The 12,891-nt window shown below is 42.6% G+C and overlaps 1 protein-coding gene across 8 annotated transcripts in view; it reads left to right on the top strand.

Annotated features, from left to right (window-relative positions):
- DIS3L (DIS3 like exosome 3'-5' exoribonuclease) overlaps positions 1-12,891 on the top strand; it is a 34,381-nt gene that overhangs the window by 18,593 nt on the left and 2,897 nt on the right. For all 8 annotated transcript variants that reach the window (XM_022579833.2, XM_022579832.3, XM_089907080.1 and 5 more), the window contains 7 exons: positions 585-746; positions 1,554-1,723; positions 3,039-3,200; positions 6,446-6,693; positions 7,260-7,352; positions 10,032-10,562; positions 12,706-12,860. In XM_022579833.2, coding sequence (XP_022435541.2) covers positions 585-746; positions 1,554-1,723; positions 3,039-3,200; positions 6,446-6,693; positions 7,260-7,352; positions 10,032-10,562; positions 12,706-12,860 — 1,521 coding nt within the window. The remainder of the gene's footprint in view (positions 1-584; positions 747-1,553; positions 1,724-3,038; positions 3,201-6,445; positions 6,694-7,259; positions 7,353-10,031; positions 10,563-12,705; positions 12,861-12,891) is intronic.

Here is a 12,891-nt window from a genome sequence, read left to right as displayed (position 1 = left end):
TGTACTGCCTCACTGAGCTGTATTGCCTCATTGGAATTGTATAAAAAGTAACGTCAATGAAAAAAAATGTGTAAATAAGTTTTATCATAATAGAGTGTATTGTTAGTTCTGCAATGACAGGGTGAAAGTAACCCTGATAGATAGTCAAGGGCACCTGGCGAGGTTGAGGAGAATGAGAAGCAGTGGCTTAATCCGGGCTTCTGCTCATCAGACTTCTCCCTGTCAGTTCTGCAGTGTCCATAGTTCAGCAGCCTGCTGACCGCTCCCTGGCCGCATGGCCCCTGAAGTTATGGGAGAGAGTCCCAGTGTGGGCTTACATTGTCTCATGCAGGGAACCTACCTTAAAAGATGGTTGAGAGTGGCCTTATGAAAGCACATTATACAGCATGGCATAGCAGCAGTGTTTCTTCCTTCCTAACCTGCGGAACAAAAGTTTCACTTCGGTTTAACTTCACCTTTGAAAGGAGGGAGCTTTTATTTGCAGGAATGCTGATTAGATCTCGAACGTGTTGTGTCTGAAAGGCCTCACTGGTGTGGCCTACCCCTTGACGTTGTGGGGTTTCTCTGTGCTACCCCCAAAACAGGTCTAGTCAGTGACATCCTAATCCACGGGATGAAGGCTCGAAACCGCTCTATTCACGGGGACGTGGTAGTTGTCGAACTGCTCCCTAAAAATGAATGGAAAGGAAGAACCACCGCCCTGGGTGAGAATGACGGCGAGTCCCCGAGTGAGCCCATGCCCACAGGTGAGCCAGCTGTAAAGTTGCCTGGTCGTCCATGTGGAATGTTTATTTTTCCTCTCTTTAGTCCAGAAATACTGCAGTTATTAACATATGATATCATCTCTTTTCCTACATTGTCAGTTTCCCCTCTCTGGTTTATTTTATTCTCATCAGCACCCAAATATGCTATATAGTATGTCTCATCTTAAAATAAAAACCCTCTTAGGGGGGCTTCCCTGGTGGCACAGTGGTTAAGAATCTGCCTGCCAGTGCAGGGGACACAGGTTCGAGCCCTGGTCCAGGAAGATACCATATGCCATGGAGCATCTAAGCCTGTGCGCCACAACCACTGAGCCTGCACTCTAGAGCCCGCAAGCCACAACTACCGAGCCTGAGTGCCACAACTACTGAAGCCCACGTGCCTAGAGCCTGTGCTCTGAAACAAGAGAAGCCACTGCAGTGAGAAGCCTGTGCACCACAATGAAGAGTAGCCCCCGCTGGCTGCAACTAGAGAAAGCCCGCATGCAGCAACGAACGCAGCCAAAAATAAATAAATTTATTTTAAAAATAAATAAATGTCACACCAGGCCCCACAAAAGAAGGGGCACACTGACAATGTTAATTTAAAAAATTATCTATCTTAAAAAAATGATCCATTTAATAATAAAATAGAAGGAAGGCAAATGTTTAAGCATCTCTCAACTTGTGTGGATGTGCTCAGAAAAATGGGATGTTGCATTTCCTGTCTTCTTCCTCACTGCTGAACTGGTCAGAGTCCAGATAGGTGACATCTTACCAGTTAAGGCTTTATTTTGTTTTGTTTTCCCAAAGGCAGAGTGGTGGGTATCCTTCAGAAGAACTGGCGGGATTATGTGGTGACATTTCCATCCAAAGAAGAGGTCCAATCGCAGGGCAAAAATGCTCGGAAAATCCTAGTTACACCTTGGGATTACAGAATTCCCAAAATCCGAATTAGCACTCAGCAAGCAGAAGCCCTCCAGGTACCTTTACTCTTTGCCTCTTGTCTTTGCCAGCTTTTGAGCAGTACCAGGAACTGTTAACTCCTTTGCCTAGGAAGGGATAAATTAGTGATGGCATCTGGTGTTCTGAGATCCTGTTTTCTAAAAATTCTAAATATATAGAACCATCTGTTAAGTAGTCCTTGGTTAAAAAATGAAGGCCAGAGAGAAACCGTCCTAGAAAGAGCTGTGTAGGACAGCTAGAGAGAACATCTATTATCCAGCTGTCCAACACAGAAACTTTTCAATAGATACACTTTGCCAAAACTAACAAGCTTTCTTTCAGCAAGCGATATAGAAATACGATGGCTCTGCCCTGTAGGGATGATATAGTGGTACTTCACAGAATCGATTACCCTTAAAGGAATAAGAGCCCTGGAGAGAAGACAAAAACAAGAAAGTTAGAAATTAACCTTTACTGTGGCGAAGGGTGTAGGCATCGCCCAATTTGATTTGCCCGATGTTTTGCAGTTTGTAAGTGAGACAATGAAGCAGGATGTCCCCAGCCAGTAATCTGGTCGTTGTGTACCTTTCCATCCCAAAGCCTCACGCAGGCTCTCTGAAGCCAGTTGTAACAATTGCTTTCCATGTCTATGGTTTGCTGGAATCCGGGGGCAGTGGGGTTCAGTTCATACGGATAACCTTCTTCTCCACCAAAAGATGTCTTAAGAAATTAGAAAGTAACTTTAAAGAAATTAGAAAGTAACCCCCCCACACAAAAACATTGAGATTTTTTGTTTTGAAATTTAATTTGGACTATGCATAGTTGGGTTTTTCCCTTGTATCACAAATGTTAACTCGAATGTGTCACAGTTGGCTTTCTGTCTCAGGCTACGCTCTCCAGCCCACTTATTTGGTGCGGAGGGGTAATGCCTCCCTTCAAAGCATTGCACTAAGCATTTACCTACCATCTGGCAATTTAGTAAAACAGGAAGAACCCAATAAAAGAATAGAAAAGGGGCTTCCCTGGTGGCGCAGTGGTTGAGAGTCCGCCTGCCGATGCAGGGGACACGGGTTCGTGCCCCGGTCCGGGAAGATCCCACATGCCGCGGAGCAGCTGGGCCCGTGAGCCATGGCCGCTGAGCCTGCGCTCCGCAACGGGAGAGGCCACAACAGTGAGAGGCCCGTGTACCGCAAAAAAAAAAAAAAAAAAGAATAGAAAAGAAAGAAAAAACGCTATTTGCAAATTGGCCACTCTCTTTGGAGCTTGATGCTGTTTATCGCTCGCTTGTTTGGTGCTGCTAATTGACCCATTCGACTCCTGGTGCTGGGTTCATGTTTCCCCCTCTTTGTTCAGGACTTCCGGGTGGTTGTGCGCATTGATTCCTGGGAGTCGACATCCATGTATCCAAGTGGACATTTTGTGCGTGTTTTAGGAAGAATCGGAGACCTGGAAGGGGAAATTGCAACCATCCTGGTGGAGAACAGCATTTCAGTCGTCCCCTTCTCAGAAGCTCAGGTCAGACTTCCGCCAGTCCTTTGTTCTGATAAAAGACTTTTTCTACTTTTTTTTTTTTTTTTTTTTTTGCTTTTGTTGTCCGTTTTGTCATTAAGAAAAATCTTAGTACTATGTAACAACCCACTGTCTAAAACCACAGATAATGGAAAAATCTCACTCTTCTTTATTCTGTGTTTGAACCAGATTGAAGTCAGCTTCCAGTGCAGAGTTAGTTTCCTGCAGCCTCACAGCTCTCAAATTTTTACGTTTTCCTACTGTGCTTACAAATGGTATGTCAGTGTCCTACAGTCAGTATACGTCCATCCCCCATGGTACTACACGGGTACCTGGTTACAGACCCAACTGGGCTCTAGTCCCTGTCATAATCATTGAACCAGAGGTCTGCAGAAAGCTGCAGGGAGCAGCTTCTTGGGTTCCATACATCTCTGACCCATGGGTCAAAAAATCATGCTCATTATGAAACTGTTTTTGTAACCTTTACAGAAAACAAAAATTCCGTGAACATAAAACGTCAGCTATTTTCATCACTTTATGATCTTTTAAAATCCCCGTAAATCTTGTTTATTATTCTTGCATAGCTATACTCACAGTGTGCACAGTCTATTTTCTGCTTCTTTCACTTAAGAATCATTTCTCTGTATTGACATAGCCTACTTATTTTTAATAGTGATGGCAATTACTCTATAGTGATGTACTCTAGTTTGCTTAAGCATTCCTCAATTGCTGAGCGTTGGGGCTCTTTCATTTTTCAGTATTATAAAAGGTGCCACTTCAAACATTTCATAAATATTACTTTTTTTTTTGATCATTTTCTTCTGGAATGTAATCTTTAAAGTGAGATTACCAAGTCAAAGGGCATAAAAAATTTAAATAGCTTTTGCTATGAATTGGCAGATTGTTCTTCAGAAAAATTGGGCCAGTTTGCACTGCCATCAAGAGCATATGGGTAGCAAGGACCTCCCTGGTGGCGCAGTGGTTAAGAATACGCCTGCCAATGCAGGGGACAAGGGTTCGAACCCTGGTCCGGGAAGATCCCACATGGCACGGAGCAACTAAGCCCGTGCACTGCAACTACTGAGCCTGCACTCTAGAGCCCGCGAGCCACAACTACTGAGCCTGCGTGCCACAACTACTGAAGCCCGTGAGCCTGGAGCCCGTGCTCCGCAGCAAGAGAAGCCACTGCAATGAGAAACATGCACACCGCAACGAAGAGTAGCCCCCACTCACTGCAACTAGAGAAAGCCCATGCACAGCAACAAAGACCCAACGCAGCCAAAAATAAATAAATAAATAAAGTAAATTTATTTTTTAAAAAAAAGAGCGTATGGGTAGCAAATGAAGCAACTGACAAAGGATTCATCTCCAAAATATACAAGCAGCTCATGCAGCTCAATATCAAAAAAACAACCCAATCCAAAAATGGGCAAAAGACCTAGACAGTTCTCCAAAGATATACAGATTGCCAACAAACACATGAAAGTATGCTCAACATCACTAGTCATTAGAGAAATGCAAATCAAAACTACAATGAGGTATCACCTCACACCAGTCAGAATGGCCATCATCAAAAAATCTACAAACAATAAATGCTGGAGAGGGTGTGGAGAAAAGGGAACCCTCTTGCACTGTTGGTGGGAATGTAAATTGATACAGCCACTATGGAGAACGGTATGGAGGTTCCTCAAAAAACTAAAAATAGCGGCTTCCCTGATGGCGCAGTGGTTGAGAGTCCGCCTGCCAATGCAGGGCATGCGGGTTCGTGCCCCGGTCTGGGAGGATCCCACATGCCGCGGAGCGGCTGGGCCTGTGAGCCATGGCCGCTGAGCCTGCGCGTCCGGAGCCTGTGCTCCGCAACGGGAGAGGCCACAACAGTGAGAGGCCCGCGTACCAAAAAAAAAAAAGAAAGAGTCATGTACCACAATGGTCATTGCAGCTCTATGTACAATAGCCAGGACAGGGAAGCAACCTAAGTGTCCATTGAGAGATGAATGGATAAAGAAGATGTGGCACATATCTACAATGGAATATTACTCAGCCATAAAAGAAACGAAATTGAGTTATTTGTAGTGAGGTGTATGGACCTAGAGTATGTTATGCAGAGTGAAGTAAGTCAGAAAGAGAAAAACAAATACCGTATGCTAACACATATATGTGTAATCTAAAAAAAAAAAAAGAATCTAGGGGCAGGACAGGAATAAAGATGCAGACATAGAGAATGGACTTGAGGACACCGGAAGGGGGAAGGGTAAGCTAGAATGAAGTGAGAGAGTGGCATGGACATATATACACTACCAAATGTAAAATAGATAGCTAGTGGGAAGCAGCCACATAGCACAGGGAGATCAGCTCGGTGCTTTGTGACCACCTAGAGGGCTGGGATAGGGAGGGTGGGAGGGAGATGCAAGAGGGAGGAGATATGGGGATGTATGTATATGGATAGCTGATTCACTTTGTTATAAAGCAGAAACTAACACACCATTGTAAAGCAATTATACTCCAATAAAGATGTTAAAAAAAAAGAGCATATGGGTATTCTTATTTTCATTATAATTTTTGACAGAGTGGTGGCTACAATAGTAAAATACTTTAGAATATTTTACATTATTAAGTTTTTATGTTTACCGTTAGTATCTGGAAATTATTTGTTGACTTGTTTTGACAGCTTAGTGAAAATGTTAGAGCAAAATAAAGCGTGGGTTAGACTTCACAGGACTAGAATTCTTCCCTTTTAGCCTACTTAACTGCAAATTGATGGCTTGAACAGGTAATAATGCAGAGAAAATGCTCGAGATTGATCCTGCTTCAAAAAGGAATATGCTTTTAATATTTGGGACATGTTGGTTTTTATCCGGGCTTGACTTGAATTAAAAGCTCAAATGGATCATTTGAAAATGGGGTGGATATTGTACTCTTTATAAGCCACCCATTCATTCTCCAGCCTCCACGACTGAAGAGGCTGTAAACACCCTGGGACATTTCCTGTCTGACTGTAGCGCCTTCAGGGGCATGGGGATTGTGTCCTTCCTATTGACTCCCATCTTTCCAGAGCCTAGCACAGCTCCTGACATATTTTAGGCACCTAATAAATAATTATTGCTCAAAAAAAGCAAACATAGGTTAATTGCATAAGGTAATGGGTAATGAATGGGGTTTCCATGAGGTCACATTGAGAATGTTAGAGAGTGGATTTTTATAGGAAATTTCTGGTGCATGAATTGCTGAATTTGGGGACTCTCCTTGTACAGATGTGTGAGATGCCAGTAAACACAACCAAAAATCCCTGGAAGGTGAGTTCCGAAGAGGAACGAGAACGTAAAGACCTTAGGAAAACCCATCTGGTATTCAGCATTGACCCCAGAGGTTGTGCAGATGTGGACGACACCCTCTCAGTCAGAGCCTTGGATAACGGCAACCTAGAGCTCGGGGTCCACATCGCAGACGTGACGCACTTTGTGACATCGCATTCTTATATTGATATTGAAGCTAGAACAAGGTAACGCTGTTTGAAATCAGCACTGCGATTATGTGTGACTGTAATGTATTTTGTAACTGCTAGTTTCAGATTTTTAAAACAAAGATTTCACAGTTGGGAACAATTCTGAAGATCTCTTCCAGGAAAAAAAAAAATTGAGGTCCACTTCCCCTTTTCCTTTAGAAAAGTACTACCTTGATCAATTTACCTTTCCTTTTTTAACAGAATCTTTTCATGTGTTGTTTCCTTCTAAATTGAAATGGGTTAAATTTCTCATGTAGTAATAGCCTATTTTATATAAATACTAGATCATTACACTCTAATTTTTCTTGTACAACTAAGATTCGTACCACTTTTTCTTTCTCTTTTATATCAGTGGAAGAATATTCAGCCCAAAGCGGTATCACTTAGAAAAGTGGGAACATGGGAATAGCTTTATTACCCAGTCTGCTGCACTTGATGAAAAAGCAACAGCCTTGGGGAGTTTGTGCTGAACTTTCGGCCATTTTCCTCACTGCAGCCCGTACCGTCAGCAGTCCTGCTTCTTGCTGCTGAAGGTCATGTGCCTGCATATGTGTCATTCACAGGGCCACCACTTATTACTTAGCGGACCGTCGCTATGACATGCTGCCCTCCATCCTCAGCGCTGATGTGTGCTCCCTCCTGGGAGGCGTTGATAGGTGAGTTTGTTCATTACTTTTATCATCAGAGCTTGTCTTGCCCCTTCTGTGGTGACTAGTGACTCTCGCTTGTGGCCTTTTCCTCGTCTTCTTTCCGATATACTCTCCTGCCCGCCTCCCCACCCCTGCTTTCCCCCTACATCCTCTACACCCTGCTGCACCACTTATTTGGGGGCAGCTTTGTTTCTCTCACCTTCCCTTCCCTTCTGCTCCTCTTTCTCTTTTCTTTCTGTCCAGCTGTGAGGCTGCTTCTTCCTCTTGTTGGCTTTTTAAAGTCAAAGTCTAGGAACAAATGTATATACCTTTGTACATATGTGTTCCCTGGTTGAGGCTGTTTTGCAATGAGGATCATGATCTTAGGGAGTTTTTTGTTTATTTGTTGTAAAGTTTATGTCTGTCTTTGAATAGATAATAAAACCATGTAGCCCAAAATTCATACGTTCGAAAAGGTGTTTAGTGAAAGGCTCCCACCTGCCACTTTCCCTCAGTTACCGATTTCTTCTGTATTTTCCTAGACATAATACTGTAACAAAAAAAACCCTCAGTTTTCCACCTTCCTATGTAGGGAAAAATCCAGCTCTTCCCCGCTATGTCTTTCTTTCCTGTGAGTCTCCTTTGCCTTTACAGGGAACACGTCATATCTGACACTTCTGGTCACCAAACGTGTGGAGGTGTTTCTCTACACCAAGCAGTTCTCTGCAACCCCAGCTGGGTGTCTTACAATTTAATTCAGTTCTGATACTGTCTGCCCAGAGATGGCATCAGGTTCCACAGGGTAAAGGACTCAGTCCCACAGGACTGTCCCCACTCCTCAACTTCAGACACCATCACAAGCCCAGATTGTCAGCATGCTTCTGAACGACCAGCTGTAGATTAGAGGTTCCCATGACCCCCTCTTTAGACTTCAGATGCCAGTTGCAAGTCCACATTCTTACCTGTACTTCTGACCAACCAGCTATAAATCAGAGGTTCCAAGACCCCCTCCTCAAGTTCAATTAATTTGCTAGAGCAGCTCTCAGAACTCAGGAAAACAGTTTACCTACACTTACTGGTTTATTATAAAAGTATATGATAAAGGATACAGATGAACATCCAGATGGAAGAGATGTGTAGAGCAAGGTATGTGGGAAGGACACAGAGCTTCCAGGCCCAAGGATGCCACTCTCCCCAGCACCTCCATGTGTTCACCAATCCAGAAGCTCTCCGAACCTCACGCTTTGGGGATTTTATGGAGGCTTCATCACGTTGGCACGATCGATCAGTAACTCCATTTTCAGCCCTTCTCCCTTCTCAGGAGAATGAGGGGCAGGGCTGAAAGCTTCTAATCATGGCTTGGTCTTTCCAGTGACCAGCCCTCATCCAGGAGCCCACCCAGAGTCTCCTCGTTAGAACAAAAGACACTCCTACCTCCCAGGAAATTACAAGGGTTTCAGAAGCCCTGTATCAAGAGCTAGGGACAAAGACCAATATCTATTTTCTATTATTTCAAAAATAAACACACACACACGCATGCATACCTATGGACATGTGGTCTTTCTTTGTTATACAAATGGTGACCATATGTATGTATGTGTGTGTGTGTGTGTGTGTGTGTGTGTATATATATATATTATATATATATATATATATATATATATATACTGTTCAGACCTTGCTTTTTTTTTTAATTAACAATGTATCTTGGAGATCATTAATATGGAAATCATTCCATATTAATAAGTTATCTGTGGAAATTTAGATTGTTTCAAACTTTTGCTATTATAAACAAAACTGTACTGAATTACTTGGAATATAACTCATTTCACATTTTTAAAAGTACAGTATCTCTGGAAGATAAAGTCCTAGAAGTGGAATTTCTGTGTCAATGGGTATATGCATTTGTGTTTAAATAGATAATAACCAAATCGCCTTCCACAGAGGTTATACCAATTATATTCTCTCCGTCAATGTATGAGAATGCTAGTTTCCCCACAGCCTTGCCAGCACAATATGTTGTGTTTTTTTGTGTCTTTGCCAATTTGAAAAATAAAAATGGTATCTTAGAGTGGTTTTGATTTGCAGTTTTCTACTATGAGTAAAGTCAAACATTTTTTGTATGCCTAACAGTCATTTGTATATCCTTTTCTGTGAACTATTTCATGTTTCTTGCCCCTTTTTCTTTTGCTTTCTTGATCTATTAGTAATTGATATCTAAGAGCTCTTTATACATTAAGAAGTTAGCCCAGTGTTTTTTATGTGAGTTGCAAATATTAGAGTGATTTGGTGGTAAAGTGATTCTTTACTAAGTGAACTTTTTGCTAATGAACCTACCATCAAGGCTGATATCCTAGTTCAGTGTCATCCTGTAGCATTCGAAAGGCTTTGCTCTTCTTTGCTAGCGAGCCCAGTAGACTTAACTCTATCAGTGCTATGCTGTTCTAAGGAAAATGGAGAACCGTAAAGTCAGGTTTGTAACATTCCATGTGAACTTATTTCAGATTTGCTCAGAGCTCCCCAGAACCTAATCTAACCTTGTTTTAATTTTAAGTATCTTTTGATTTAGCAGTGGAGTGTTGGATTGAAACATCAGACCAGAGCCCTGTAGCAATGTCATTTTTTTTCATTACATTTAGGGTCTAGTTCTGTTTATTTCAAAAATGCAAGAATTAAATAATGATGTGAGTGTGACTGATTTTGTAGGTATGCTGTAAGCATCATGTGGGAATTGGATAAAACCTCCTATGAAATTAAGAAAGTATGGTATGGCAGAACCATTATTCGATCAGCATACAAATTATTTTATGAAGCAGCCCAAGAATTACTGGACGGAAACGTCGACATTGTTGATGATATTCCAGAATTCAGGGACATGGATGAGAAGAGCCGACAAGCCAAGCTAGAGGAGTTACTGTGGGCAATCGGAAAGTTGACGGACATAGCCCGCCACATCCGAGCCAAACGAGACCGATGCGGAGCCCTGGGGCTGGAAGGGGTAGAGGTTTGCATCCAGCTCGATGAGAAGAACATTCACGACCTCATCCCCAAGCAGCCCCTGGAAGTCCATGAGACGGTGGCTGAATGCATGATCCTGGCCAACCACTGGGTAGCCAAGAAGATCTACGAGAGCTTCCCTCGCCAGGCCTTGCTGCGCCGGCACCCTCCTCCACACCAGGAGTTTTTTTCTGAACTCCGAGAGTGTGCTAAAGCAAAGGGCTTCTTCATAGATACACGGTAATTCCTCTTTTGAGGGGGCAGGGAACTGGAAGGGGATGCTGTGCACTTATTGATCTTACAGTAGTTCTTAAAATGTGACAGCCACATCTTTGACCAAAAATAGAAAACTTCTTGGCTTTCTTCATTTACTACAATGTAGGTATAGAGGCTTCAATTTTTTTTTTTTTTTATTTTGCCACATCACGTGGCTTGTGGGATCTTTGGTCCCCAACCAGGGGTAGAACCCATGCCCCCCCTGCAGTGGAAGCTCGGAGTCCTAACCACTAGACTGCCAGGGAATTCCCTAGAGACTTCAAATTAAAACAAGTTTATTTAGGCGTAATTTTGACCCACTACAGTTTGTAATATAAAAGTAAGGAACCTGTTATCCTTGATTTAATTTCATCTGCCCCTTAGGCAAATGCGAAGACTTAATCCTCTATTTCAAAACTTTAAAAATGCAGCCTATCTCTGTGGCAGTATCGTAAGACACCACACCGATGGTAAATTTATACCATACCTCCGTAGAATGAGACGTTTTTACTCCCCACCTCCAGGATAAAATATTTTCCCTGTTAAAAATGATGTATAAAGGGGATTCTTTTTTCAATATTTTGTTGTAACAGGTGCTAATTAATATATCTTTTATTCATTTATGAAAATTGATTTTTTTGCCTCTCTCTTTAGGCGATAGTATCTCTTAACTCGTTTAGTCGGCGGTTGAGCTCTGAGTGCGTGCCAGACGCACATGCTAAGGGCTTTCAGGTGTTAGCTTGGATCATTCATTCATATTTTACAGATAGGGAAATTAAGTCTGGAGAGGTTAATTTGCCAATAATTTAGCAGCTGGTTAGGGCAGAGCCAGGATTGGCATCCATGTCTGTCAGACTTGAAAGCTCACATTAGTGCCCACTCTGTCACATTGCTTCTCCTTTCATCATCCACCGTTCTCCTTCCCCATTTCTCTTGGCAGGCTATGGTACAGAACTGAATTATATACTATATTATTAAATTGTTAATATAACTCTATATTTCCTGGGTTTTAAAAAAACTACTTAAAAGTAAGTAAATAGATGCTTCCTCTCGCCCTCTTTAAAAAAAGAAAAAGGTTTTCTTTTTCTAGGTTTCTTTTACTTGTGTACTTAGGTTTAGTTCTGTTTTGTTTTTGAAATCTCTCTGGCTCAATAATTTTTTTTTTTTTTTTTTGGCTGCACTGCCTGGCATGCAGGATCTTAGTTCCCCGACCAGGGATCAAAGCATGGAGTCTTAACCACTGGACCACCAGGGAAGTCCCTGGCTCAATAATTCTTGATTTAAAAAAGGAAAAAATCCATTATTTGACCTGTACAGGATGTTTAAGGTTAAGGGTGTTAGGAATTTAATTCAGCAAGTACCTGGCCACCCACTATGTGCTGAGCATAACTTCATCTCATAAGTTCAGCACATTACTCTTCAGTACTTAAGAAATGTATTTGAGGGAATTCCCTGGTGGTCCAGTGGTTAGGACTTGGCGCTTTCACTGCCATGGCCGGGGTTCGATCCCTGGTCGGGGAACTAAGATCCTGCAAACCACGCAGCATGGCACACAAAAAAGAAAAGAAATGTATTTGAATTCTGACACTCTTTGTTTAAACCTCAAAAGCAAACTAGATTTCTTTCTTTTTTTTTTTTTTGGCTGCGTTGGGTCTTCGTTGCTGCACGGGCTTTTCTCTGGTTGTGGCGAGCAGGGGCTACTCTTCGTTGCCGTGCGCAGGCTTCTCATTGCGGTGGCTTCTCTTGTGGAGCACGGGCTCTAGGCGTGCAGGCTTCAGTAGTTGTGGCACACGGGCTCAGTAGTTGTGGCCTGTGGACTCTAGAGCGCAGGCTCAGTATCTGTGGCACACGGGCTTAGTTGTTCCATGGCATGTGGGATCCTCCCTGACCAGGGCTCGAACCCGTGTCTCCTGCATTGGCAGGCAGATTCTTAACCACTGCACCACCAGGGAAGCCCCGCAAACTAGATTTCTATAGTTGAAAAAAGTTGCTTCTGAAATGTGTCCAAAATAAATTTAACTACTGGCAGATGAACGTATTCAGATGGTGAGTGAAGGGTTCCCCTCAGAGTGTTGACTTGTAAATTATTGCTGGGGACTAAATAAAAGTTTTTACATTTTTTTGTCAGGTCCAATAAAGCACTGGCTGACTCTCTGGATAATGCAAATGACCCCAACGATCCCATTGTCAACTGGTTGCTTCGATCAATGGCTACACAAGCCATGTCTAACGCACTGTATTTCTCCACTGGATCATGTGCCGAGGAAGAGTTCCATCACTATGGTGAATGATAAAATTTTACTCTGTGTGCCCA

Source organism: Delphinapterus leucas, chromosome 2 (assembly GCF_059928025.1).
Source record: "Delphinapterus leucas isolate spDelLeu-1000000601 "Yukka" chromosome 2, BTC_Dleu_Yukka2, whole genome shotgun sequence".
Lineage (NCBI taxonomy): Eukaryota > Metazoa > Chordata > Mammalia > Artiodactyla > Monodontidae > Delphinapterus > Delphinapterus leucas.
Note: the sequence above shows the minus strand (reverse complement) of the source record. Positions and strands in the feature narration are given on the sequence as shown.